Raw genomic sequence first — 27,978 nt, 5'->3', positions numbered from 1 at the left:
CAAGTCCGGCAATATGTCGATCTGCCGATTTGCCGGAAATTTTTAAGCCGGCAATTTGGCAACGTGCCGATTTGCCGAAAGTTTTCAATTCCGGCAATATGTCGATCTGGCGACTTGCCGGAAATTTTTAAGCCGGCAATTTGGCAACGTGCCGATTTGCCGGAAGTTTTCAATTCCGGCAATATGTCGATCTGCCGATTTGCCGGATATTTTAAAAACGGCAATTTGGCAACGTGCCGATTTGCCGAAAGTTTTCAATTCCGGCAATATGTCGATCTGCCGCCGATTTGCCGGATATTTTAAAAACGGCAATTTGGCAACGTGCCGATTTGCCGAAAGTTTTCAATTCCGGCAATATGTCGATCTGCCGCCGATTTGCCGGATATTTTAAAAACGGCAACTACCAAATTTGCCGGTTTGCTGAAAATTTTAAAAACGGCAATAATATGCGACTTTGGCGGAAATTTTCAAATCTAATATCCGGCAACTACCAAATTTGCCGGGGTTTCAGTTGAATTTTGAAAATTTTGCAGATGAATTTAAGATTTTTAAGCAAAAATCAAAGTTTTGTTTTTCTGCACAAAACTCACAATGGCTTTTTGCATTGCCTGATTTGTCAAATGAATAGTATAATCTCTCAAAAATCCGAAAAACCGAGCTCTGAGCTCTGGTTCTTGTCTCATAATTGAAGTGAGCGGTCTGTAGAGGAAAAGTCGATTGATGATCAAACAAAAATGATTGGTCTCCCAGTTTGATGGTCCTTGGGCGAATAATTCCAGTAGGCTACTGATATACATTCGGACGTATTTTGTACTCGCTTCTTGATCTGCTACCGGCATACAGTCACCTGCAAAAAAAAAGTAGAAATTATTGAAGCTATTTTTGCGAAAAAAGTTGAAGAAAAGCGTTTTTTTGTGGTTTTTTTTAAATAAATTTTTTTTTTTATCTAAGTAAGTATCCTAAGTAATTCAAAATTTTTTTTTTTACTGAAAAAAATGGAATTCTGGAAATTTTTAGTTGTTTTTTGGTTAATTTTAATTTTTTTTTGTTGTATAAAACTGAAAAAATCCCAAAAATATAGATTTTACCATTTTTTTTTAAATGAATTTCAGAGAAAAATGGGTTTTTTTCCTGATTTTTCTGAAAAATTAAATAATTTCTCAATATTTTCAGAAATATCTGAAAAAATCAGAAAATTCTGGAAATTTTCAGCTATTTTTCAAAAAAAAATTTGAAGAATAATGGGTTTTTCAATTCAAATTTCATTTATTTTTTAACTGGAAATTGGGAATTTTCAGCAGTTTTTTTTTGCAAGAAATTTACAATTTTTATGAAAAAAAATCTATTTTTTTGCTGATAACAGTTTTTTAAAAAATATTGTGTATAAAACTTGAAAATGTTTTAATTTTTTCGAAAAAAAAAAATATAAAAAATAATGATTTTTACAATTTTAGCATTGAGATCCGAGAAAAGTGCGGTTTTTTCTCATTTTTCTAAAAAAATATAAAAAATTTCTCGATTTTTTTGAAAATACCTGAAAAATTCAGAAAATTATGGAAAGTTTCAGCTATATTTGCAAAAAATGATTTAAGAATAATGGGTTTTTTGATCTTTTAGAAATTTTTTAATTCAAAATTTAATTTTTTTAAAGAATACAACTGGAAATTTGGAATTTTCAGTTGTTTTTTTTTGCAAAAAATGTACAATTTTTATGAAAAATTTCTCATTTTTCTTTTTCTAATTTTTCTGAAAAATTAAATAATTTCTCAATATTTTTGAAAATACCTGAAAAAAACTGAAAAATGCGTTTTTTTTTTTATTTTTTAGAAATTTTTTATTCAAAATTTAATTTTAAAAATAAAACTAAAAATTTGGAATTTTCAGATTTTTTTGCAGGAAATTCATAATTTTTTTGAAAAAAAATATTTTTTTCATGCTGTTAATTGCTTGAAAATTGAACAATTTTCTATTTTTTCTAAAAAAAACCCAAAAAAATTCAGAATGAATTTTCTTTTATTTTTGCTGAAAATATCTTTAAAAAATGTCATTTTCCTAAAATTTAAACAACACTTTTCCACTTTTTTTTCGGGAAATTTTTTTTTTAAACTTGATTTTCAGAGTTTTTTCCAAGTTTTTCAAAAAATTTCAGCTGCTCCAAACCTGTAAGTGAAGCCAACTGAATGAGACAATTCATCGATTTTGTGCATAGGGTCTCGTCGTGGCGAATTTTCGAGTGCAATTTGAAGAAAAGTATGAAAAATTCATCGTTTTCCAGTAGATCTTTCCATGAAATTGGAGGCCGGAATGAGGTTGATGACTGAAAAAAATTTGCAACTTACATAATTATAAGGTGGTGGATTTTCCAAAAAATAAGATTTTATAGGGACAAAAATTGCAAAATTTGGGCAGAGGTTCCCCGTAAAAGTGGTCAAAATGTGCAATAATTGGTAATTGTGAGGGAAATAATAGGTGAGTACCATTATTTTCGCCACAATCGCCAATAATTGCACATTTGCCACGGAATTGAATTTGAAATTTTTGATAGGATTTTTTAATTCAGTTCCAGTCAAAAAAATCGGATTTTTTTTCGGGAAACTGGGCAAAAAGTGTAAAAATTGCTGGATTCCAAGTTTTTGCTGTTGAAAAAATGGAGAAAAATATCAAATCTTCGTTTTCCCCAAAAAATTGAAAATTTGGGCAGAGGTTCCCCGTAAAAGTGGTCAAAATGTGCAATAATTGGTAATTGTGATGAAAATAATAGGAATTTGCAATTATTTCCACCACTATCGCCAATAGAGCACATTTGCCACGAAATTAAATATGAAATTAGGAATTTAGATAGGAAATTGTAAAATCTCAGTTCCAGTCAAAAAAATTGAATTTTTTGGAAAAATGAACAAAAAATGTATTAATATGATTTTTATTTGTAATTTCGATAAAAATTTTGTAAAAATTGCTGGATTTCAAGTTTTTGCTGTTGAAAAAATGGAGAAAAATATCAAATCTTCGTTTTTCCCAAAAAATTGAAAAAAAATGTGCAATTATTGGCAATTAGGGTAGAAATAATAGGTTTTTCATATTATTTCTATCAAAATATCACCAATTATTGCACATTTACCACGGAAATTGAATTTTTGTTTGTTTTAAAAATAATGTTTCCGAAACTTGACAGTTCGAACCAATTTCAATATTCAACCAATCAATCAGACTGCAAAAAAATTCATTTTTGCGTTGAATCTCGGCTTAAACTACAGTAATCCACTGATACTTTAGAATGTGTGTTGCGAGGCGGCTAAAACTGACGATTTTCTCGCTTGAAATAGATCACGAATTTCGTGATTTATGTGTGGTCACCACAAAATGCCACCAGTGATTGCCAAAATATTAGAAATTTGTTAATTTTTGTCCAAATTTCAAAAATTATCTGCACTTTTTGAGAACCGACACACATTTTGATATTATTTGCCCTATTATCGTCCATTTGAGCTGAAACCCGTCGACACGTCGAGAACTTGAAGTTCAATGTTTGGCACTTTTCTGGTAACCAACAAATGTATGAAATTCGTGTGTGTTTTCAGACAACTTCGAGTCTAACAAAGCAAATTTCACCACCTTCAAGATCATACCAAAGCTTCAGCTATTTTGTGATCGCTCTGGTTGGAAATCTCAGCAATTCTGTACTGTGAGAACTTTGTACCGTCTTCTCGGCAACCAAAGCACTACACAAAGCTATTTCGACTAATTCAACTAACATATTTTTTTGGAAAACTAAATGTGGTGAATTTGTATGATTTTTTCCTATTTGAACTGTCGTTCAACCCTGAATTTGCTCAATAACAATGAAAAAATAAACCCAAAACCTGAATTAACAGAAAGAACGAAAAAAGCTTGACCAGATGAATTTTATCCGAATTAGCCGAATTAGTCGAAAATTAGCCGATTTGACTGACTGAGATTAGCCGAATTAGCCGAAAAAATCGGTTATCCGCACACCCCTGGTGAGAACTTTGTACCGTCTTCTCGGCAACCAAAGCACTACACAATGATCATGTAGAGTTCATTAAATCGTCATTATTCTGGTAATCACTGTAGCCGAGTTCAATTTTCGGTCAATTTCTTTTTCGAAATTTCTGAAAATCGGCCCTGCTTACCCTTTTCCGATTTTTGTTCGCACCTTCAATATTGCTTTCCCCTCATTAAATACAATTTTTGACCATTAATTCGCTGGTTGATTTATGTTCATACGATCAAAAACCTTTCGGGCCTATGGTGTCCTATTCAAAATCCGCTCTCTCTTTCTCTATATGCCCCATCAGTGGCAAAGTTCGCAGATAATCCGTATTCCCGCCTTCGAAAAAAAGTTGGAAAATTCGTTTTTGCGAATTTCCCATTTCGACTACTACTAACACACACAAAATGCGCCCGCTACACATTAATTTGGTCGCATTTTTGGCGGTTTTCGTGTCGGTGACCGTAGATGCACAGTATCCAGTCACCTATGGGTGTGTTGCCCAGATTTTGGCCTATTCGCCGATGAATAAGTTGAATACGGTGAGTTTGTCGAGGAGGGAAATTTGGGAATTTCAGAGAAAAAAAATTGAATTCCAGTTCGTCACCAATCTCAACAAGGACGCCACTTTGGCTGCCAAGAAGAAGCGGGCAAACAGTTGGGTGCCGAATAATCTGGTGAGTACTGTAGGGCAACTGTAGGCTGTGGGGTCTTCGCCAATTTCCGGCATTAGTTTACTGTAGACCATTCCCGGTTATTACAGTTGCCCTGATATGCCTGAAGCATACGAAAAGCCGGTTTTTTAACTTTTCGGCAACAAACTCGTAGCGACCGATTTTGGGTTACTGTATGGTCTACAGCAAAAAAAATGGCGGCAAATGTTTTTGCCAACAAATTGCCGGCTTGCCAGAAATTTTCAATTCCGGCAATTTGCCGGCTTGCCAGAAATTTTCATTTTCGTGAAATCGCCGATTTGCCGTTTGCCGGATATCAATTATACAGAAAAAAAAACATTTTCTAAAAAAACATTCAATTCCGGCAATTTGCCGGTTTGCCGGAAAAATCGTTTGGCGAAAATTTCCGCCAAATAGGCACTTTCCGTCTTCTTTGACTGATCCTGGGACCGTTTACAGTAACCCTAACTAGGTTTTTGGCAGCAGAATGGTAGTTTCTTGGCAATAAACAGAGTAGCCACCAATGTCAGGTTACTTTAGACCAAATATGAAGCTTTTTTAAAGCAATTTTCGAAAACAATCTTGTAACTACAAGCTTCCGATTACTGTAGTCCGAATTTCAAGCTTTTTAGGTTTTTACAGTAATCCTATACCGATTTACGGCATCCGAATATCTCGGCAGCGTCGGAGAATACTAATCTTTGTAAAATTTTAAGCATTTTTTGTTCAAACAACTGTTTTCGAACACAAAATTTGACACTTTAATCCCACGTCAAATTTAGACGGATTTCGGGTCATTCTGGGTTTGTTTTTGGTACTATGACGGGTGAAAAAACTTATTTTCAGGCCGTTTTTCATAGATTAAACATCCGTTTTCTTGGAGATTCACGAAATTTTGTCATAAATCCCATTTTCAGCCAGGCAATTATGATTTTCGGGCAGCTTAAAGGAGGACTAACGGTTCGGACAATTTTGAACGTCTAGACCTTAAATGAGCTGGAATGAACGAATTTCGTAATGAAACTGCTCAAAAATTTTTCAAAAATTTTTTATGGCGGTTCAAAATTTTGCAAAAAAATTACACTGATTTTGGCGAAAATCACCAATTTTTCCCATTTTTCCGTGTCACATCTGACCGAAGTTGGATTTTTTTTTTGGAATTATCATCCTTTATTACATATATTATCTCATTCTATAGTTTATCTCATTCAATTTCGTCGACTAAGGTCGATTTAACGCCGATAGGTGACCAAAAATCATCAAAATTGGTTACCTATCGGCTTTAAATGTACCTTAATCAACGAAATTGAATGAGATAAACTACCCAAATATGCAATAAAGGACGATAATTTCAAAAATCCAACTTCGGAGAGACGTGACACGGAAAAATGGGAAAAAAATCGTGATTTTAGCCAAAATCAGTGTAATTTTTTCAAAATTTTGAACCGCCATAAATAATTTGTGAAAAATTTTTGAGCAGTTTCATTACGAAATTCGTTTATTTGAGCTCATTTTGGGTCTATACGTTCAAAATCGTCCAAACCGTTAGTCCTCCTTTAAAGTTATTTGGAGCTTACATAGAGCTTCACGGAATTCGGTTTTAGCTCAGGGAATGTTCAGCTCATTTTTTTTTTATGAAGCCTTGGATTTTCACTAGAATCCGCGTAGTACTCCAAATTTCAGCATATTTTCACCAGAAATAGGTCGTCACCGGACAAAAACATCGTATAAGCCAGGAGTGGGCGGCAATTCGCTATTTCTTTGTCGACAAATTCGGCGAATTGCCGGTTTGCTGATTTGCCGGAAATTTTGATTTTCGGCAAAATGCCGATTTGCCGTTTGCAAACAATAGATGTAGGAACATTCATAGGATGCGTACAAAAAATTCGTTTGCCGCACACCCCTGATATAAGCCAAATTGTTTGCAACTTTTCGATTTTCTTGACAAAAACCTGACAGTTTAAGTCAAATCGGATACAGCTTTGGCTCAATTTGGAGGCTCCTGCTGGGATTTTCAGTGATTTTCCACATCAAAATCTCCATTTTTCTTTGCAGGGAAGTCACAAATTCCCGGCGTTGGACCTCTATGCAACAAGTGCAAAAGCACTGGAAGCAGTCACCGGGCTTCTGGATCATCGTAATACAGTCGGCTTGTTCTGGGCTGATCTTCAACCGGGACTAACCAAAGTTTACAACGCGTCAATCTCGAAAAAATACAAGAATATGTGGGCAAAAACGGATAAGATTCATGATAATGCGTTTTTCGACGCGTTGAACGAGTGGTACGCCTATTGTCATTATAATGTAAGTTTATGGTGAACGGGAAATTGAGAGAAATTGAAAATTTACTCCAAATTTGGCTGAAATATCTTGATTTTTAGGCATTTATCACCTTGAGAATTCAATTTTTTCAAATTGAAAATTTCAGATGAATTTATTGATTTTCGGGGGTCATAGTCATCCGATTTTCAGTGAAATTGGGTGATTTTTGACAAAAAAAGTCTAATTTTTTGGGCATTCCCGACCAAAAATAACGATTTTTCGTGTAATTTTTCATTTTCATCCTCGCTCTTTTTTTTTTTGACTGAAATTGATGATTTGTAGTTGTTTTAAGATATTATTTTTATTTTTCAGTCGAAAAACACTTTTTTTCCGATTTTCTGACAATTTTCCTGTTAAAACCCTGATTTTCGAGTGATTTTTATCAGAAAATTCAGATTTTGGGCCAATTTTTCCCGGAAAATTCAGATTTTTAGCCCATTTTCTGTGAGAAAACCTCAATTTTTCGCAGAGCCCCGCCGGAAAACGCACTGCCCTATACAATGCAATTCAAAAAGTGACAACAAAATATGCAAATAATACTCAATTGAATTATGAAGTGATGAGCTCCGCATGGTATGCCCGTTTTACAGTGATGATGCTCTTTGGATCGTGGTAGAGGGGAGGAAATTGTAACTTTTTGGTTGGAATAAAGCATTTTTTATACGTTTTTGGGGGTTTTTTGCATATTTTTGAATTTTTAAGCGAAAAAAAAAGGAAATTTTTCATAATTTTTCAGACTTTTATGCTTTTTTCTTGCTTCTTGAATTTTTCAATCAGTTTTTTTTGGTTAAGATTTCTACCTGATGATTGCTCAAAAATCGTCTGTAAAGCTTGCTCGAGAAGTTCCACGAGAGAATATTCTCCGACACCTCTAAAAATCGATCACAAAGGCGACTTGTAAAGGCGTTTCCGACGATATCTTCCTGATTTGATAGAGCGTGAAGAGTGGTTAAGGACATTTCGAGCAGACGGCGGAGCCCGTTGTTCTGCAAGTTTTTTGGTGGAAAAATTGAAAATTTGGGCAGAGTTTCCCCCGTAAAAGTGGTCAAAATGTGCACAAAGTTGGTAATTGTGGTGAAAATAATAGGAATTTCCAATTATTTCTACAACAATCGCCAATAGAGCACATTTGCCACGGAATTAAATTTGAAACTTTTTGATAGGAAATTGTAAAATCTCAGTTCCAGTCAAAAAAATTGAATTTTTTGGAAAAATGAACAAAAAATGTATGATTTTTATTTATTTTTTTTTTTTCGGGAAACTGGGCAAAAAGTGTAAAAATTGCTGGATTCCAAGTTTTTGCTGTTGAAAAAATGGAGAAAAATATCAAATCTTGGTTTTCCCCAAAAAATTGAAAATTTGGGCAGAGGTTCCCCGTAAAAGTGGCCAAAATGAGCAATATTTGGTAATTGTGGGGAAAATAATGAATGAGCACCATTATTTTCCACACAATCGCCAATAAAGCACATTTGCCCCACGGAATTAAATTTGAAACTTTTTGATAGGAAATTCAAAATTTTTGAAAAACTTGGCAAAGAGTGTATTAATATGATTTTTATCTGTAATTTGGATGAAAATTTAAAAAAAATTATAGAATTTTCAGCTGAAAATGTAAAAAATTGTAAAAATTAGGGAATTTATGTTTTTCCTAGTGAAAAACTGGAGAAAAATAAAATATCAAAGGTTTTCTCCGAAAAATTGAAATTGAAAAGCTGAGTTTCCCCAGTAAAAGTGGCAAAAATTAAAAAAAAAACTGGTAATTGTGGTGAAAATAATTGGAATTTCCAATTATTTCCACCACAATCACCAATTATTGCTCATTTTGGCCACTTTTACGGGGGAAACTCTGCCCAAAATTTCAATTTTTCGGAGAAAACCTTTGATATTTTTCTCCAGTTTTTCACTAGGAAAAACATGAAATTTTAAAAAGGATTAAAGGACGATCCGTTCTTCAAGTGCTATGCACTGCGGATCTGGGATTCAGGTACACTGCCTGGTGGTGATCCCTCTGGGCTGTAATTTAAGCCACGTCCTAGCCGGGGACTGTGGCCGATAATCCAGTCGTGGATTGCTCCACTTCCCAATAGAGGCTGGGTGAACCTAGGGGGTGAGGCCGGACTTGAACTCGTGACCTCCAGACTGTTAGCGGCCACCACTACCGACTGAGCTATCTGCCCCCCTATGATTTTTACAATTTTTTACATTTTCAGCTGAAAATTCTATAATTTTTTTAAAATTTTCATCCAAATTACAGAAAAAAAATCATAATACTGTAAGAATCTTCACGATCCTTGTACTTTCCCACCGCCATACAAGAGCATTACTTCCGTATAGTCTTATAGGTCCAGCAAGTGATGTCGTAGCGGATAACATCACGGTTATCCGGCCAGAACCGCTGCCCAAGACAACGACTAGGTCTGCCAACGTTTGGAGGTCACGATGCAAGCGCGCCCCACCGGGCGGCGCGCGGATCTGAATTGCCGGCGCCAACTCTAATTGTCATCATTCTGGAATGTTCTTGGCCCCGCCCAATTCCCCTATAAAAGGAGTAGAAACGCTCATTCGTGGCCTTTTCCTTTACTTTTAACCCGTTGTCACGTGTTCGCTGTTTGCCCCCAACAACCTGCTTTTCTGTAAATTACTTTATTAACTAATAAACCTGCTCATGACAAGCAATCTTTATTATACACTCTTTGCCAAGTTTTTCAAAAATTTTGAATTTTTGACTGGAACTTGGATTTTAGAAATTCCTATCAAAAAGTTAAAAAAAAAAAAAATTTCAAACTAAAAAATTCAAATTTAACTCCGTGACAAGTGTGCTCTATGTCACGGAGTTAAATTTGAATTTTTTAGTTGGAAATTTTTGAATTTTCAAGTAAAATCCAGTGAAAACTGTCAAAATGTTCATATTTTAGGTTAAATCGTTGAAAATCCGTGTGTAAAAGTGGTCTAACAAGTTCAGAAAAAGTGTAAAAATGCGTTTTGAAAAATAAAATTTTTTATAGAAATTTAAATATTCCGACTTTGATCGGGAATTTCGTTCTGGGGAAAATAAAGCAAAATTCACTGAAAATTCGACGATTTAAGTTGGAAATTATATTAAAATTGCACAAAAATCGCATGTTTTTCAGGTAAAAACATGTAAAAACCCATGAAATTCATCATATTTCTTGATTTTTAAAGGAAAATCAAGTAAAAACTAGTGAAAATTAATGGATTTCCATGTTTTTTTTAAGCTTGATTTTTCAATGGTTTTTTCCCATTCCAAGTACCTCAAAAGTGCTTTTCGCTTGCAAATGAAAATCCCAAGTAATCGAAAATTTGGAATTTCTCCACGCCGACGAGAATTGTTCAATTAAAGCGCTAATAAAAAGGCATCCGGCTGCCTGAACAGTTGACGATTCATTTGTGAGCATTTGATGAATAAATTGATATAATTCCTCTTGATCACCCGATTTTCCGTCCAAAATTCCACGTTTTATTATCATTGCGGCGGATTTGAGACAGGCGCCGACCACGTATGATTCAAGGCTGGAAATTGAGTTTTTTAAAGGAAAGTTGCTCAGAAATCAAGAAAATTACATTTTTCCAGACATTTTAGTGAAAAATCTGGATTTTTACATAAAAATTCAAGAAAAATTGGATTTTTTAAAATGGAATTCGAAGGTGGAGTACCGAAATCTGAGACTTTGCTTTTTTAGACCCAAAATGGCCCAAAACTACCGAATTTCGTAATAAGACGTTCTGAAAATTTCTCAAAAAAAAGTTATGGCCGCTCAAAGTTTTGGAAAAAATGGCCTATTAATTTAGCTAAAATCTCAAATTTTGGCAATTTCTCGGTGTCGCAACGGTTGGAACTTAATTTTTATTTGATTATCATCTTTTAATGCATGTTTTAGAGTTTTATTACGTGTTATTTCGTTGATTGAGATGTTTTTTGGCCAATGGGGACGCAAATATGATACAATTTACAAGTTTGAGCCCGCATCGACCAAAAAACCATCTCAGCCAACGAAATAACACGTAATAAAATGCCAAGATATTCATTAAAGGATGATAATCAAATAAAAATTAAGTTCCAACTGCTGCGACACCGATAAGTTGCCAAAATTTGAGATTTAGCTAAAAATATGCCATTTTTTTCCAAAACTTTGAACGGCCATAACTTTTTTTTGAAAAATTTTCAGAATGTCTCATTACGAAATTCGGTAATTTTGGACCATTTTGGGTCTAAAAACGCAAAGTCTCAAATTTCGACTACACCACCTTTAAAATAGAGTAAAACTTTCGAATTTTTTATGTAGAAAACTGCCTGAAATAGATAAAATTATGGGTTTTTTTTGGGAATTAATGGTAAAATTTGAAGAAAACACACGTTTTTGCAAGGAAAATTGTTCAACAATCGAGAAAAATTGACTTTTTTCCTAACATTTTTCAAATGGAAACGCGGTTTTTCAACCAAGTTTTTGTTGAAAATGTTCGGAAAAATGCTCATTTTTCATAAATTCCCACGAAATTCACAAAGGTTCCCCAAAACTGTCCTAAAAATACTAAATTTCATATAAATTTACCCATTTTCCGTATAAAAAACTCTGTCTTAAAGTTCTCAACTTCATCAAATTTTACTCTAATTTTCCAGAGAAAAGCACCATTTTTTGAGTAATTTCCTCGAAAAAAGTCAGTTTTTCTGTAAAAAATTTGTGAAAGTGCTCAATTTATACTCTAATTTTGATAAATATCGATTTTTAACCTTAAGAATTTTATTTTACTATATTATTATTAAAAGCCTTCAAAGTTATAAGGAAAATAATACAATTTTGGACTTTGAAGGCTTTTAATTAGTAGAAAATAAAATTTTTAAGGTTAAAAATCATCGATATTTATCAAAATTAGAGTATAAATTGAGCACTTTCACAAATTTTTTACGGAAAAACTGACTTTTTTCGAGGAAATTACTCAAAAAATGGTGCTTTTCTCTGGAAAATTAGAGTAAAATTTGATGAAGTTGGCAACTTTAAGACAGTTTTTTATACGGAAAATGGGTAAATTTATATGAAATTTAGTATTTTTAGGACAGTTTTTTTGGGGAAACTTTGTGAATTTCGTGGGAATTTTTATGAAAAATGAGCATTTTTCCGAGCTTTTTACGAAGAAATTTCTTGAAATTCAAGCAAAATTGGGGGGTTTTCTGGGAACTTTTTAATAAATTAAGGTAAATTTTGAAATTTTAAACATTTTTGAGGTTTTTTGAGCATTTTTGAGCATTTTTCCGAGCATTTTCAACAAAAACTTGGTTTTTCTATGTAAATTAAAAGGAAAATAAGAAAAATTGGAATTTCTTTGGATGATTTCGCGAGAAAATCTGGTTTTTTATACAAGTTTGAATTTTTCCGGGAAATTCATATATATTAATTACGGTAAATTTTGAATTTTCAACCACAATTTTGCAATAAAATCAATATTTTTTCTATAAAACTGAATATTTTTGTGGATTTTTTTTTAAAAATCAATGATTTTCACGAAATTTTTGAATAAAATCTGGCTTTTTACAAACAAATTTCTTGAAATTCAAGCAAAATTGGGGGGTTTTCTGGGAAATTTTTAATAAATTACGGTAAATTTTGAAATTTTAAACATTTTTGAGGTTAAATTTGTGGAAAATATCCTTTTTTTTCAGACAATTTCAAGAGAAAACTGGATTTTCTTTGCAAAAATCGAATAAATTTTTAAAAAATTTGGAGTTTTAGAATCTTTTTTGTGCAAAATTTGAAGAAATTGATCATTTTTCAAGGCATTTCTGAAGAAAAATTGATTTTTTGCGGTTTTTCGAGTGATTTTTGTCGAAAAAATGATGAAAATGTCATTTTTTACAGCAAAATTTACCCATTTTTTGCATTTTTAGGTCCAATTTTCAAGTTTTTGGCAATTTTTACAGCTTTTTACAGCATTTTCCAAGCTTTACCTCAACGAAGTGGCCACGAATTCTAGCAGAGTTTTATAGGCAATTTGAACATCACTTGGCTCAATTAATGCCCAATCACGGAGCACAATTTCGCCGATTGCTTGACCAATTTGAAATAAGACAAACGGATTTTTCGATTCTCCTGAAAAAAAAAACCAATTTCTTGCGGAAAATCGACCATTTTTCACTGAAAAATGTGAAAAAAAAATAAAATTAAAATTTTTTATAGATTTTCAGCACTTTCAGGTGAAAAATTTTCAAAAAATCGGTAAAATTTCGCCCAAAATCATGAAAAATTTAGCATTTTTTAAATGCAAAAGCCAATTTTCCATGATTTTCAGCGCGAAAACGTTGAAAAATTCGAATTTTCCAATGTTTTTGGATAAGAAATTAGATAAAATCCGGGTTTTTCACCAAATTTTTACAAAAAATCGATCATTTTTCAAGTCTTTGATTAATTTTTTGCGGAAAAAGTTTTAAAAAAATGAATTTTCTGTAAATTTCCGGACTTTTAGGTGAAAATTTTTCAAAAAATCGGTAAAATTTCGCCCAAAATCATGCAAAATTGAACTTTTTCAAAATGCAAAAGCCAATTTTCCATGATTTTCAGCGCGAAAACGTTGAAAAATTCGAATTTTCCAGTGTTTTTGGATAAGAAATTAGAGAAAATCCGGGTTTTTCATCCGATTTTTGCGAATTTTCAACTCAAAAATCGAAATTTCGGCGATTTTCTGCGTTTTTCAGCCTAAAACTTGTAACTTTTCGACATTTTTCTGCGCGAAAACGTTTGAAAACCCGAATTTTAGAGTGTTTTCACAACAAAAAAAAATCCGGTTTTTGAAGAAAAATGGGCATTATTTGTTGGAAAAAAGCAGATTTTCAGCAATTTCCAGTGAAAAATGTCTGAAAATAATGATTTTTGACACTTTTTTTACTGGAAAATCAGCGAAAAATCTAGAATTTTCAGTGATTTTCATCACTTTCTAGTGGAAAAAAGCTTGAATTTTCAATTTTCGGGGGGTGAAAAATTGCATTTTCCAAGGTTTTCCGGCAATTTTAATGCGAAAAATTTGAATTTTAAGCTTGAAAAATGGGGGTTTCAGGAGAAAATAGAGAAAAATTAAGGGTTTTAGCGATTTCCTAGCGTTTTTCGTGAATTTCTTGTCAAAAACCAAGTTTTTTCAGCGATTTTCCAACGTACTGAGCAGAATTAAACATTCGTTAATTGAAATTTTCTTCTTTAAATCCTCGAAAAAGAATGTGACTTGTTCACGGGCTTCTGACGTCACCAGGTTCGGTGGGGCCTGAAAAATTGGGGTTTTAGAGAATTTTTCCTGAAAAAAACCGAAAATTTGCCGTTTTTTTCACTCAAAAATTCGGAAAATCACGGATTTAACGATTATTCAGGAAAATTCAGAATTTTTTAGCAAATAATTGTTAAAATCTAACATTTATTTGAAATTTTCTGAAAATTTACCAATAAGGTTTGTGCATATCCTTCTATCGTCGCGAGATCCATTTATCGGTTTTTTCCTAAAAAATTTTAATTAATTTCTTTTTAATCTATTTTTTTTTCTTCCAAAATAATCCGCATTAGGTAATTCTTACCGTCATTTTTTCCCAAAAATTTTCCGCAAAAAAAATATTTTAAGACTACCATACTAATCAAATTTTTTTGCATGATTTCCACGACCGGGAAATCATACAAAAATATATTTATTTCGCTTGTTTTTGTGTCACTATTTACTCAAACGTATCACTATAACAACGGGTTACACACAAAAAAATAAAAAATAAATCGAAACATCTAATTTTTGGGGGTGACAGGAAGGATTTAAAGTGGGGAAAATTGGGGCGTCGAAACAGCGATAGTTTGAACAACAATGGATGTAGAAAAGGGACAGAGAGAGAGAGATATTTAGACGCAGGCAGCTCCAGAGATGATTTCGATAAGTTCGCGAGTAATCACTGCTTGACGAGTTCTGTTGAAGGCCAATGTAAGCTTGTCGATCATTTCTCCTGAAAAAATAGAAATTAAATTTGATGTTGTAGCTATTTTTTGGATTCTGTAGTTAACATTTGAGAAAAACAAGATTTCGCGCCGGTAAACGACACTCCGAAATCCCGTCGCTGCAAATTTTTTAATAACATTTTTGGGCAAGAAAATCTGGTTTTTCAGTAGAAAATGGATATTTAACGTTAAATTAAAATTCCACATGGTTTTAAAAAAATTGTAACAAAACAGATTCTCAACGATTTCCGACGTTTTTTTGCAGAAAATCGACCATTTTTAAAGTTTTGAAACAGTTTTTTTTGTTGAGAAAAGTAGTTTTTCGGCGATTTGCAACACGAAAACCGGATATTCCTAGAAAACAGAATGCGAACCATTCGAATCAGAAAATTGTCTGGAAATATAAAAGAATATTCGCGAAAAATCACGAAAATGAGCCGATTTTAACTCCAAAAATGCCCAAAATACGTTTTCCAGCAAAAATATCAAATTTCAAGCCCAAAATTGCAATTTTCTGGGCTGTTCAATCAGAAATCATCTAATTCTTCGCATCGTCGTCCATCGCCGCCTCTTACCGGCGTTCTTCGATGCTCCGTCCATGGCAGTCATTCTGGAGCTCTGCTCTGAGGTTGCGGATTCCTTCATTCCGTAGTAGATCAATTGGGCGAGCGAATACTCGGAATACGATTGGAGAACGTCATCGTCGACGGAATCGTACGTGCTGAGGGCTTCCTTGGCCTTGATTGCCTCCAATGGAAGAATTTGGAGCTTTGAGGTTTCGTACGAGACGACGGTCTTGAAACGGTTGAACAAGATGGTTCCCTGCAAGAAAAAAAAATGGGGGGTTTTTAACTAGAATTTGAATATTTACAGTCTCAAAGTCATATCCAGAGTCGAGGATAGCCTTGGCAGCGATGGAAGCATCAGCGAAGCTTGGTGGAGCACGTCCAATCTCGTTTCCGGAGAGAAGAATGCTGTTAGCTGGAAAATAAACACAATTTTAAGACTTTTTCCCGAGAAAAACCAAAATATTACCATAAAGACGTTGAAGTCCGGCTCTGGACTTGTCTCCGATGGCTACAACGCGGATTTCCTTGTCTCCGGCGTTGTTGAGGATGTTCTTGGCCTCCTTGACGATGGAAGAGTGAACTCCACCGCAAAGTCCTCTGTCGGAGGTAATGAGCACCAAAACTTGCTTCTTGGACTCTTGCTTCTCGACTCCCTCGACAACTGGATCGATGTTGTCGAAGAAGGTCTTGGCTCCGACTCCGTAGGCTCTAGCTCCCTGGAAAATTTTGATATTTAAAGATTTTTCTTGAATAAAATCAAAGTTTTACCTTCAACTCACGCTCAGCCTTGGCGTACTTGGCGGCGGCAACCATCTTCATGGATTTGGTGATCTTTTGGATGTTCTTGACCGACTTCAGACGGATGGAAATGTCCTGAAAATTGGAGAATTGTGGGAAGCTTCAAAAAATCGCCTAGTTACCTTCAAAGTGGCAAATCCACGAGCCTGCTCGGCATTGGCGAAGCCTTGAGACACAAGCTGGAGAGTTCCCGCGCCTTGACGAAGCATGATGACCCTGAAAACTGTAGATATTGAGAAAACGGGTATTTAAAAACTTCGAAAATGACGTAATTTCTTGAACGTTTTCAGGAAAAATTCAATGAGAATTTTCCATGTATGCATATATCAATGTTGAAATAAAAATTGCAAATTGTTTTCTATAGGTTTCAGAAAGGAAACGAAAAATGCGGACAAAACGCATTTTTACTTTCAGATTTAGACCTAATTTTATCAAAATCAGGCGCTCAGCACGCTGTTTTTACGTAATTCTAAATGAAAACTGTTAATTTTCAACAGAAAATCAATAAAAATTAAAGAAAAAACCTGAAAATCGCTGAAAATCCGTGGAAAAATGAATTTTCACGCGCAAAAAATGGCAACCGCCCGAGAAACATAAATCGCACACGCGAAACGACTGTGACCGTACCCCCATTTCGCGGCGAGACCCACCACACGCCGTAAATCCACACTGAGTTTTTGAATTAATTTTTTTTGTTTTTCAGCTGATTTTTGCTTAAAATTCGTCTTTTTCTTTGATTTTTTTACATGAAAATTACTGAAATGTATTGAATATAATTAAAAATTTGCAGATGACCGACAAAAACAACAGCGATTCCGATGAAGACATCGAAAGTCTCACAAATCATGAAACGTCGTTAGAGGCTGCGGCGAAAGCACGCAAACGACGATTACTAGCGATGAAGTCGAAGATTCATGGAATTGAGATGCAGTGAGTGTCATTTTCATTCAAAAATTGCATAATGCTATTGTTTTTCCTTTCAGAGAGGAGGATTACGACGAAGGCGAGACTTCTACCAAGAAAAGTCGCGAAGTTGGTCGAGAATTCCGGAATCACAAGCCAGACGATGCCGTCGGCACGCAAAACGTCGACATGGATCTGGATATCGTTCAGCGAGAAATTACGGAGCATTTGAAGGTAGAGAGTCATCGAAAAATCACAATTTTCCATAAATTCCCCGCTTTTTCTAGGACGTTCTGCACGAAAAAGCCATCGACAGCGTAGATCTGGCGATGTTGGCTCCGAAGAAGATCGATTGGGATTTGAAGCGAGACATCGAGTCGAAATTGCAAAAATTGGAGCGGAGAACGCAGAAAGCCGTGGCGACGATCATCAGACAGCGGCTCGCCGAAGGAAAAGGAGATCTCGCCGCTACAGTAAATGCTGCGGCGGCACAAAATTTGTAAAATTTAAATTATAAATCGGATATACACACTGAAAAATCTTGTTATCGAGTCACAAAGTATGAAAAAACAGAAATTCAGACAAATTTCAGGTTTTTTATGAACTTCCCGAACTCCCAGTAGCAAAAAAAATCGATTTTCGCTAAATCCTTCAGAACAAAACGTGTAATTTTGGCAAACTTTTCCGGCTCAAAAAGCTTTTGTGACAAATTCACTAATTTATTCTTTTTTTTCAAAGCTTTTAAGATCAAAAAAAACAACCGAAAAGTTTGGATCTTTTACTTTTTGCAGACGAGAAAGTTCCCTTTTTTCATTAAAATTCAGTGGAAAAAAGGGAATTCCTTCAGGAAATCTATGAAAAACAGGCAAAAGTATATATTTAATTATAGGTTACTATTGATCAACAGTTTCAAGAAATAATTCATTGGTGGTCATGAAAAAAGTTCAATGACATAATCAAGTCTTCTAGTAGGCAAAAATCAAGTCAATTCTCAATATTCCATGTCGACAGCAATACACTCGGCTCCTCCTTTCTTACGATCACCACCAAGATCTTCATCAATTCCAGTCGTTGCTTTCTTCTCATCCTGCTTGGCCTTTCTAACCTCACCATCAGCTTCAAGTTTCTTCAGAACATCCTTTCTTCCATCTTTAAACTGCTCCTGAGCCAAATACAAGAATTTGTGACCACCATCCAGCATTTCAAACTGTTCCTTGTAGTGCTTCATGTCAATGTTCTTTTCCTGAAAAAGAATAAAGTCAGCTGGGAAATGTGAAAGCATCAAACCTTGGAGAGTCTGTAGACAGATCCAACTTGAACCCAGTACATCTGCTCGACGGTCTGAATGGCACACCAGCGCTGATCACGAAGTTCGGCGACAGCCTGATTCAAAACCAGAGTTCTGTTGGCCAATACTGCACTCGGAATGTATTGTGTGGCAATGAAGGAGACGGTTCTACCGATTCCAGCAGAACAGTGCACGACAATTGGCTTCTTGCTCTCCTTCGCCATGTTCATCAGATCGAAGCATTGGGCATGACCCTGTGGAATTCCCTGATCCGGCCATGAGTGATATTGATAATGGGTGATTGTACGGGTGGGGAATTCTTTCCTGAAACAATGCCATTTTATAAACATTTGCTCCGAAACTAAAACAACTCACGACGTATCCTCAACCTGAATTGTACGCTTAGACGTCGAATCGCCCAGAATCTGCTCCTGAGTAACGGTTTTCAGCTTATATCTCTCCAAATCGACAATCTGCCCAGTTCTGACTGGGAAATACTCATGACACTTCTCTTCCTCTTTCTCCACAAACTGACAGAGCATCACAACAGTCTCAACTTTGTGGAATTGAACCATCGTCCAGAAGTCGTCCGAAGTGTTCGGAAGTGGTCCCTGCAAAGATGTCGTTTGTATGTGGTGCCAGACTGTCTCATTGCGGTTTGATCTACTAAAAAATGCGGGAATTTTTCCCCCAGGAAAATGTGACGTCAGCACACTTTTAACCATACGAAATCAGTCTCCCGCATTTTTTCAAGATCATATCAAAATGGGACACTTTGACACCACGTGCGTTTGTATGTGAGAAAACGTCAAAAGACGTTACCTGTGTTGCAATGAACTTCTGCGTATTACCATCCACATCCGGACTTGTGTTGATCCAATTCGCATGAATCGGAATCCTTGTCCCGTCCGACATGACTTCCACGGCAGTTTCCGGATTACAAGGTGTTGCCAACGGTCTTCTGCAAAATATATATAATTTTCAAACTCCACACACACACCATTGATCCCTACCGATTCTTCTCCTTCGGCAAATACGCATTCGACTTCTCAACCGACACCGAGGTCTGTGTTCCCCACACCACATGCAACGAAGCGACCAGAACAATGATTGCCGCCTCCAGACTCTTGTATGCTTGAGCTTTTACCCATACAACAATTTCGTGTTCCATCTGCTCGGCTGCTTTCTTTTTCTCATACCAACGAACTCCGAAATAGATTCCGACAGCAACGCCAATGAGAGCAAGAATACTACCGACGATGATGATGATCAAACTGAAAGAATATATATTAAGCATCTTCGTCGTTTATATCACCTAGAACTTACGTAATAGATATCCCGGAATCCGAACCACCTGTACTATTGCTATGTGTAGTCACCAGGAACTTTGCCAAAAAGTCATGGAATGCCTTGAATGCAGCAGGAGCCTGTTGGTATTGAGTCTTGTGATTTGAGAATTGGAGATCCAAGGCTGCAATCTTCTCCAGAGTCGATTTGGCAGCTTCCATGACAGTCTTCGGATCGCTGGTTGCTCGTTTGCGTTTCGGAGGTGGAAGTGCTTTGATCAGAGCATCGAGAGCTTTTATCTTCTCCAATGCATTGATTTTGACATCCGGAAGATCCTTCAAGTTTGCCAATGGAGTACCATAATCTGACATTGTTTTGGCTTTCGAGACGTCAATCTTGTCAACAAATCCTTTAGCAGCTTTCAATCCAGATTCCAGAGAAGCCATGTCACTATGATGGTTTCCCCATTGAGTTTCGATCGCTTTCCTATCTTCCGGACTTTTGACAGCTTTGATGTAACCATCAATCTCAGGTCCAAAACCTTTCAGTTCCTTGATGGCAGATTCCAACTCGATCAATTCACTTGCATCTTGAAGAGAGCTCACAGATTGTCCAACAGAATCCGAGTTCTTCTTCGCATCTGCCATGCCGTTGAGATCCGTGGAGACTCCCTTTGCTTCCTTCTTCATGGTTTCCGGAATCGATTTAATAGTGGCAAGATCTTTAGCAAACGAAGACACCGCAGAAGCTGCTGATCCAACTTCTTCGAGCATCTTTTCATCCAATTTTCTCAATGATTGAGTTGCTTGAATAGCTTGAGATAACTTCCTTGATTGTTCCTCCTGTGCCTTTAGGCAAGTGTGGACCTTAAGTTCTTCTTTGATAAAGTCTCCAAACGTTGAATCTCCTATCTTAGTAATTCTAGCTTTTATTCCACCCAAGATAACTGTTTTGAGATTATTTCCATCTACATCAGCAAAAGTTTTTTGCAAAAGCAAAAGATACTGTTTAAACTTTTCGAGAGAACCTGATTTTTGAATACTCTCCACGACGGCTTTTACTTCTGTCGCCGTTGCAGTCGGGTCTTGCAAGTCGCTAAACTTGTATGAGTTCTGAAAAGAAGTTATCTCCTTCTCTAGACTATTCAAAATTGTCGAAGTTTTGAATTCAGCGAATTGAGATAGACTGAGCTTCAGTGAGTTGATGTGTTTCATCAATTCAACACCAACTACACGTTGATCGTCCATAGGGAGTGTTCTAGAACATTTATCAAGTTCTGCCATAACGCTACTCATTTCAGCAGAGTCTGAAGAAAGCAAAGAAATTTCATTCACAAGGACCTGGAAAACGGCGATTGTTTGTTGAACAGACGAAGAAACTATTGGTTTCAGCTTATCATTCATTCTACTCAATTGATCAGTAGTTTTGAACAAAGACTGTAAACCATCGGCTAAATTATTCTGCTGAGCGCTGGTGACATTCAGTAGGCTAGAAAACCAAGGATCAAGCACGTCTTTGACGAGCTGCTTCAGTTCAGAGATTCCGCTCTGGAAACCGACAGAATGCTCGCGTTTTGGCTTTGAGCCTCCTACATCTGCTAGAGCTGAAACAGTCATTGAAGATTTGCCAGCAGCTTTCGCCAGAGCAACTTGCTCGACAACTTTTTTGAGGTTGCTTGTGATATCTGGAGTATTTGACACCGGAACGATAATATACGATCGACGGAGTTCAACAAGGTGCATCAAACGTTCGAGTGGTTGAAAGGCAGTGAAGCCATTCATCAATTTATCAAAAGAAACATCCATATTGATGATCTCTTTGACTTTAGACCCTAGAGTTTCTAGAGTTCCAGGCAAGTCTTTAAAACGAATGGCCGAATGGCTTTCCCAGCTTGTGTCTGATTTGTCTAAAAGATTTGAACATGATTTTATGGTGCTATTAATGGTGTCGGCTGTCTTGGAAAGCGAGTCAAAGTTGAATGTGTTCTCAAATTTTGCTAACTCAGTAGAGAAGTCATCTTTTCCTGGAAGACTTGCAACGTCACCAATAGATTTTGAAGCAATCAGAAGTTTGTTCCAATCCAGCGCTCGAGTTTCCAAAGTGACAATCGGGTCCGTTGAAACAAGAGATGCGGGAACGCCTTTCAGCTTACCGATAAGAGCAGTAATCTGATCAGGCTTGAAGGCAGTGATATCCGACACTTTGACCGAACCAAAATTGAGGAGCTCACTGACAGCTGCATCGATCGGAATCGATCCTTTCATCAAGCCAGCCTGCAGAGCAATTCCATTAGCGATATGAGCGATAAGTGTTGTATGGTTGAGGTAGTCAGCCGACTTGGAAGGAGCAACTGAAAGTTGGAAAGTTAGATTTACGAGTAGGAAGCTCAGTTCTTTACCTTGTCGAGCAACTCTTCCGGCGTTGTTGGACGTGTCCGAGGGGATATCCAAAGATTCAACCGAGCTGGGGGTGTCCACATCATAGGTTTGTTCTGAAAAGGACAAGGGATATGTGAGGATATTGTGCACTGGTATAAGAAGCTCTTGCGAGATGCTACATTCCCAGGAGCAAGCCAGCCCAGAAACCGAAGCCCTGAAGCTCTAAACTCCAAGAATCTGTGATCCTGAAGCATCTCCACAGGTCCTCAGATTTAGCACGAGCACAAGGCTTCAGCTCAAACATGCCAGCTTCAAGAGCACAAGACATGTACAATGTGAACATACCTTGTCGAGCAACTCGTCCGACGTCTTGAAGTTCCTGTGGAGTCGAAAGATCCAAGAAATCGTGAGAATCACGAGGTTCCAAGGGGCTATCCACAAGTTCGTGTCCAGCCGAGGAGCGATGAGTGTCTAGGTGATCGTTGTTATTATCTGGGAAAAGTATGTTGGTAAGCAACTGGAGCTTTAGAAGCTTAAAAATGAGTAGTTTCAACTCAGTTTAGCCACGTTCTCCAGAGAATTTGAGCTTCTGAAGCCTCAAGCTCAAGGTCAGTGCATGACATCAAGCCCAGCCCCGAGCTTCAGGAGCAAAATGCTCCTCACCAAGATCCAAAAGCTTCAACTCCAAAAGCCCAACACCAAGAGCACCAAGGAGATCTAGAATTACCTTGTCGAGCAACTCTTCCGGCGATTTGAAGCTCATGAGGATCCAGGAAGTCCGAAAAGTCGTGAGATGCGATAGGGTCCAAGGGGTTTTCCATTAGTTCGTGTCCATCCGAGCGGGGGCTGTCCAGGTGATTGTCGTTGATTTTTTCTGAAAAAATAGGAAATTAAGACTTCAAAGCTTGTATGAGAGCGAAGAAGTTCAGCTCGCGGAGCCCAGCCACATGAAAGTTCTCAGAGGCTTGAGCCTGTAATGCCTCGGAGCACTTCAGCTCTATGAAGCCAAGGCTCAAGGGCTCAAAGAGCACAAAAGTTCCAGGCTCGTCGACGAGCTTCATGAGCACCTGAGCTTCTGAAACATGAACTTACCTTGTCTAACAGACGAAGAAATTGTATTAAATTGCTCTCTGTAGCCGTTTGCAACTCCAAAGAGCGCTGCAAATCGATTATTGTTGGTTAGAAACCACGAAAAACACGAAAACAACTCACCGAGAAGCAATAATTGCCCAAACCGCATCTTATGTTGCATGTTTGAACAAACTAAAACAACATACTGATTCGATTTCCCTCTGATTCCCCCCACATTGACTTTTTTTTGGTGGGAAACGAGTACATTTCGGGTTTTCACGTAAAAATTCTTATCTGATTTCACTATTTCTGGATGAAATTCATTTCAAAAGGGTTCACGTGGTAATTTTTACGGTTTATTGAGTTTTGAAAATTAGAATGGCATAGAATCAGGCGTTTTGAGGCAGGTAGGCATGAGATAGGCACGTAGGCAGGTAGGCATGATCTAGGCTTAATGTAGGTAGATATGAGGTAGGTAAGCATAGGTAAGGCAGGCATGAGGTATTAACGCAGACAAGAAAACATTAGGCAGACAGGCATATGGTAGGTAGGCATGATGTAGGCACATAGGTAAGCATGAGGCCGGTGTAATTTACGTAGGCAGGTAAGCATTAGGCAGGCGAGTATAATTTTGGTAGATATGGGGTGCGTACGCAGGATATAAGTGTAGGCAGGCAAAAATTGGCTAGGCAGGTACAAGGTAGGTAGATATAGGCACATAGGTAGACATGAGGTCAGAGGTCGACATGAGGTCAGAGGTCGAAGAGGTAGGTTGGAAAAAGGCAGACATGATATTTTAACGTTTAAATAGGCAGGCAGGTATGAGCTAGGCTCAATAAAGGCATGAAGGTATGAGGTAGATATGAGGCAGGTAAGCATAGGTAAGGCAGGCATGAGGTATTAACGTAGATAAGCAAACATTAGGCAGGCAATTAGGTATAAGGTAGGTAGGCATGGTGTAGGCGCTTTGGTGCACGAGGCCGGTGTAATTTACGTGGGAATAAGGCAGGCATGAGGTATTAACGTAGACAGGCAAGAATTAGGCAGGCAGGTATACGGTAGTTAGGCAAGATATAGGCGCGTAGGTAAGCATGAGGCCTTAAGTAGGTAGGCATAAGGCAGACGTAAGCTATTAACGTAGACGGGTAGGCATGTAGCTAAGCGATTAGAATATGGTAGGTAGGTGTGAGGTGGGTAAGCATAGGTAAGTAGGCAGGCATAAGGCAGACGTGAGATATTAACGTAAATGGGTAGGCAATCAGCTAAAAAGTAGGCATATGTGTGAGGCGAGCACGTAGGTACGCAGGCATCGAAAAGGCACGTACGCCTGAAGATGCGCCTACAGCTTCCAAAAAATGGCAAAATGCATCAAAGTGTATGTTTTTGCTCTGAAACTGTGAAATTCACTTCTCCGCGAGGAGTACAATAGTTGTTTAAATGTACAAAAGTTAAAGATGAATTCTGTACGATTGAAAATCTCAAAAAGACAGTAGGAAAAGCTCGAAAATTTATTGAAAATTTTCTACAAATAATAGTTCGAATCCATCATTTCCCCCAATAATCGTAGAAACTATTATAGCTTTGAATATTGAAACTGTCTTCAAATCTGATGAGCGCTGAAAAAAAATGCTATTTAGGCCCTGAAATAAGCATTTAGACTCACCGAGAAGCATTAATTGCACAAAAACTGCATATTTTGTGCCTGTTTTTGGTAAAAAAAAACTGTATAATGGATATATTCCCTGTTGAATTCCATTTTATATTGGCATTTTGGCCGAAAGGTCGACCTCTCGGTTTTGTCACGCAAAAATCTTGGTTTTACTTCGACCGGCGACGACTTGGAAAGCTGACGTGGAGTCAGAAAGCCCCATTATTTTTGATCTTCGAAAAATGCGGGATTTGATACGCAGACATCTCATCTGATTTCACATGGTTAGAGAGCGTGCTGACGTCACAATTTTTCTGGGCGAAAAATTCCCGCATTCTTTGTAGATCAAGAGCTCAGGATAATCATCGATTTTTCTCTGACAAAATCGATAATAGAATTTTCAGCACGATTCTCGGCATTTTTAGTAATTCTTCTTCGCCGGTTTTTAACCGATTTTGCCGCTCGATTCTACCTTGACATGTGGTGTCAAAATGTCTCACTTCGATTTGATCTTCAAAAAATGCGGAAGAAGAGACGCAGACACCTCATCTTATTTCCCATTGTTAAGAACGTGCTGACGTCACACTTTTTCTCGAAAAATATTCCCGCATTTTTTGTAGATCAAACTGTGATAAGACAGCCTGACACCATCTACAGTGCTGGCCAAAAAGATATCCACTTTTGGTTTTTGTGTGTAACTTTTTTCTCAAGCATCCATTTGACTTGAATTTTTCCGTGTGCATAAAGCGAAATGTTACGCAAATTTGCGGACCAAACATTACATGATTATCGATTTTTTCTGAATTTTATTTCAATTTTTTGATTTTTTCGTTTTTCCAATTTTCATTATTTTTTTTGAATTATCAATAAAACGCACTCTGTTTGTTGCACTGGATTTGTTTGGTTGATAAATTATTTTTAAGGTATGGTAAAATCTGTTGGGTGTAAAAATCTTTCCTTGGACGTCAAGAAAGCCATTGTAGCTGGCTTCGAACAAGGAATACCCACGAAAATGCTCGCGCTGCAAATTCAACGTTCTCCGTCGACTATTTGGAAAGTAATCAAGAAGTACCAAACTGAGGTGAGTTCGAAAAATATTATTTTTTAATAATAAATGTTTAGAAATCCGTCGCTTTGAGAATCTCGCCCGGCAGGCCTCGAGTGACAACCCATAGGATGGATCGCAACATCCTCCGATCAGCAAGAGAAGATCCGCATAGGACCGCCACGGATATTCAAATGATTATAAGTTCTCCAAATGAACCTGTACCAAGTAAACGAACTGTTCGTCGACGTTTACAGCAAGCAGGACTACACGGATGAAAGCCAGTCAAGAAACCGTTCATCAGTAAGAAAAATCGCATGGCTCGAGTTGCGTGGGCAAAAGCGCATCTTCGTTGGGGACGTCAGGAATGGGCTAAACACATCTGGTCTGACGAAAGCAAGTTCAATTTGTTCGGGAGTGATGGAAATTCCTGGGTACGTCGTCCTGTTGGCTCTAGGTACTCTCCAAAGTATCAATGCCCAACCGTTAAGCATGGAGGTGGGAGCGTCATGGTGTGGGGGTGCTTCACCAGCACTTCCATGGGCCCACTAAGGAGAATCCAAAGCATTATGGATCGTTTTCAATACGAAAACATCTTGGAAACTACAATGCGACCCTGGGCACTTCAAAATGTGGGCCGTGGCTTCGTGTTTCAGCAGGATAACGATCCTAAGCATACTTCTCTTCATGTGCGTTCCTGGTTTCAACGTCGTCGTGTGCATTTGCTCGATTGGCCAAGTCAGTCTCCGGACTTGAATCCAATAGAGCATTTGTGGGAAGAGTTGGAAAGACGTCTTGGAGGTATTCGGGCTTCAAATGCAGATGCCAAATTCAACCAGTTGGAAAACGCTTGGAAAGCTATCCCCATGTCAGTTATTCACAAGCTGATCGACTCGATGCCACGTCGTTGTCAAGCTGTTATTGATGCAAACGGATACGCGACAAAGTATTAAGCATAATTATGTTGTTTTTAAATCCAATTGCTCATATTCCGGTACTTTAATTGTCATTTCCTTGCAACCTCGGTTTTTTCAATATTTCTAGTTTTTCGATTTTTTTGAATTTTTCTGAAGTTTTTTCAAAATCTGTTGAACATTTTTGATGAATATTGTGTTTTTAGATTTTGTGAACACTGTGGTGAAGTTTCAAAACAAAATAACCACTTAGAAAAAAGTTACACACAAAAAACCAAAAGTGGATATCTTTTTGGCCAGCACTGTACCTCGAATGCATCGTCTTACGGTCGAAAAATAAATAATCGATAATATGAATTGAATTCAATTTCAATTTTTTCCTAAATTTAGCATTCTTCGACAGAGTTGTTGGCAATCAAACCGAAATCGCGTCGCGGTCACTGCAACTTTTTCCTCACGAGGGACGAGGAAAAGTGGTTTCTAGGCCATGGCCGAGGGGCCGACAAGTTTCAGCGGCCATTTATCTTGCTTTGTTTTCCGCCTTTTTTCTTTCGTTTTTCATCGATTTTTTTCGTTTTTTCTTAATAAAACTGATTAATAAATATTTTTTGCAGATGCTAAAACAATTTCCAAGTAAAAAAATATGTATTCAGTGGGCAAGCAGCGGTGAAAGTGGGCATTGTGTAATATGATGGATTACGGGAATACAAAACCTAAACTTTTTCTGAAACATGATACATATGATGCTTAGATGCTGAAAGTACATGATTTTCATAACGAGACCGCTGAAAAAGTTTTGAGGTTTCCACAATTCAACTTTTTTGATGAAAAAGTCGAGATTTTCGCACAAAAAGTTGAATTTTGAAAACCTCAAAACTTTTTCAGCGGTCTCGTTATGAAAATCAGGTAGTCTCAGCATCTAAGCAGCATATGTATCATGTTTCAGAAAAAGTTTAGGTTTTGTATTCCCGTAATCCATCATATTACAATGCCCACTTTCACCGCTGTTTGCCCACTGAATACATGATTTTTTTTACTTGGAAATTGTTTTAGCATCTGCAAAAAATATTTATTTATCAGTTTTATTAAGAAAAAACGA

General features: G+C 36.9%; 5 protein-coding genes and 2 non-coding genes across 10 annotated transcripts in view; 3 read left to right on the top strand and 4 right to left on the bottom strand.

The window, feature by feature from the left end:
- Y69A2AR.16 (Exportin-4) overlaps window positions 1-14,500 on the bottom strand; it is a gene marked incomplete at both ends in the record, with an annotated part of 32,494 nt that extends 17,994 nt beyond the window's left edge. The window contains 7 exons of one of the 2 annotated variants that reach the window (NM_067815.7): window positions 591-847; window positions 2,161-2,317; window positions 7,806-7,991; window positions 10,278-10,536; window positions 12,968-13,109; window positions 14,169-14,271; window positions 14,445-14,500. In NM_067815.7, the coding sequence (NP_500216.2) occupies window positions 591-847; window positions 2,161-2,317; window positions 7,806-7,991; window positions 10,278-10,536; window positions 12,968-13,109; window positions 14,169-14,271; window positions 14,445-14,486 (1,146 nt within the window). Of the gene's footprint in view, window positions 1-590; window positions 848-2,160; window positions 2,318-7,805; window positions 7,992-10,277; window positions 10,537-12,967; window positions 13,110-14,168; window positions 14,272-14,444 lie in introns of those variants that run through there. The other variant, NM_001307308.3, reaches the window with a different exon arrangement.
- Y69A2AR.22 (SCP domain-containing protein) lies at window positions 4,379-7,670 on the top strand. The gene is made up of 4 exons (NM_067816.7): window positions 4,379-4,551; window positions 4,609-4,686; window positions 6,739-6,987; window positions 7,475-7,670. Exons 1-4 carry the CDS (start codon window positions 4,417-4,419, stop codon window positions 7,619-7,621), a joined length of 609 nt encoding a protein of 202 aa, NP_500217.2. The 5' UTR covers window positions 4,379-4,416; the 3' UTR covers window positions 7,622-7,670.
- A 127-nt stretch (window positions 14,501-14,627) lies between the features above and the next one.
- Window positions 14,628-16,568, bottom strand: Y69A2AR.18 (F-ATPase gamma subunit). Its single transcript, NM_067813.10, has 6 exons — window positions 16,468-16,568; window positions 16,316-16,420; window positions 16,014-16,263; window positions 15,850-15,959; window positions 15,554-15,800; window positions 14,628-14,986 (listed from the first exon to the last, which is right to left on the bottom strand). Exons 1-6 carry the CDS (start codon window positions 16,552-16,554, stop codon window positions 14,886-14,888), a joined length of 900 nt encoding a protein of 299 aa, NP_500214.1. The 5' UTR covers window positions 16,555-16,568; the 3' UTR covers window positions 14,628-14,885.
- A 466-nt stretch (window positions 16,569-17,034) lies between these two features.
- Y69A2AR.39 lies at window positions 17,035-17,110 on the top strand. The gene has a single exon (NR_052984.1). It is a non-coding gene; the product is annotated as an Unclassified non-coding RNA Y69A2AR.39 (non-coding RNA).
- An 18-nt stretch (window positions 17,111-17,128) lies between these two features.
- ccdc-12 (Coiled-coil domain-containing protein 12) lies at window positions 17,129-17,787 on the top strand. The gene is made up of 3 exons (NM_067811.7): window positions 17,129-17,275; window positions 17,329-17,482; window positions 17,536-17,787. The coding sequence occupies exons 1-3, from the start codon at window positions 17,136-17,138 to the stop codon at window positions 17,749-17,751; spliced, it is 510 nt and encodes a 169-aa protein (NP_500212.1). The 5' UTR covers window positions 17,129-17,135; the 3' UTR covers window positions 17,752-17,787.
- A 329-nt stretch (window positions 17,788-18,116) lies between these two features.
- Y69A2AR.19 (Protein-tyrosine-phosphatase) lies at window positions 18,117-23,483 on the bottom strand (the record flags this gene model as incomplete). 3 transcript variants are annotated; one of them, NM_067810.5, is made up of 11 exons in its annotated part: window positions 18,117-18,491; window positions 18,536-18,860; window positions 18,912-19,147; window positions 19,359-19,497; window positions 19,550-19,810; window positions 19,863-22,173; window positions 22,222-22,314; window positions 22,547-22,693; window positions 22,929-23,075; window positions 23,294-23,359; window positions 23,414-23,483. In NM_067810.5, 11 exons carry the CDS (start codon window positions 23,451-23,453, stop codon window positions 18,240-18,242), a joined length of 4,017 nt encoding a protein of 1,338 aa, NP_500211.3. The 3 variants fall into 3 exon arrangements, with proteins under 3 accessions (NP_500211.3, NP_001294610.1, NP_001360613.1); NM_001307681.3 differs by having other exon boundaries at window positions 18,155-18,491; window positions 22,547-22,672; NM_001372744.2 differs by lacking the exons at window positions 22,222-22,314; window positions 22,547-22,693 and having other exon boundaries at window positions 18,240-18,491; window positions 23,414-23,453.
- A 1,336-nt stretch (window positions 23,484-24,819) lies between these two features.
- On the bottom strand, window positions 24,820-25,028 carry Y69A2AR.48. Its single transcript, NR_131458.1, has 2 exons — window positions 24,936-25,028; window positions 24,820-24,888 (listed from the first exon to the last, which is right to left on the bottom strand). It is a non-coding gene; the product is annotated as an Unclassified non-coding RNA Y69A2AR.48 (non-coding RNA).
- Window positions 25,029-27,978: the final 2,950 nt, after the last annotated feature.

Source organism: Caenorhabditis elegans, chromosome IV (assembly GCF_000002985.6).
Source record: "Caenorhabditis elegans chromosome IV".
Taxonomy (NCBI): Eukaryota; Metazoa; Nematoda; class Chromadorea; order Rhabditida; family Rhabditidae; genus Caenorhabditis; species Caenorhabditis elegans.
This window is presented reverse-complemented; position numbering and strand designations above follow the sequence as displayed.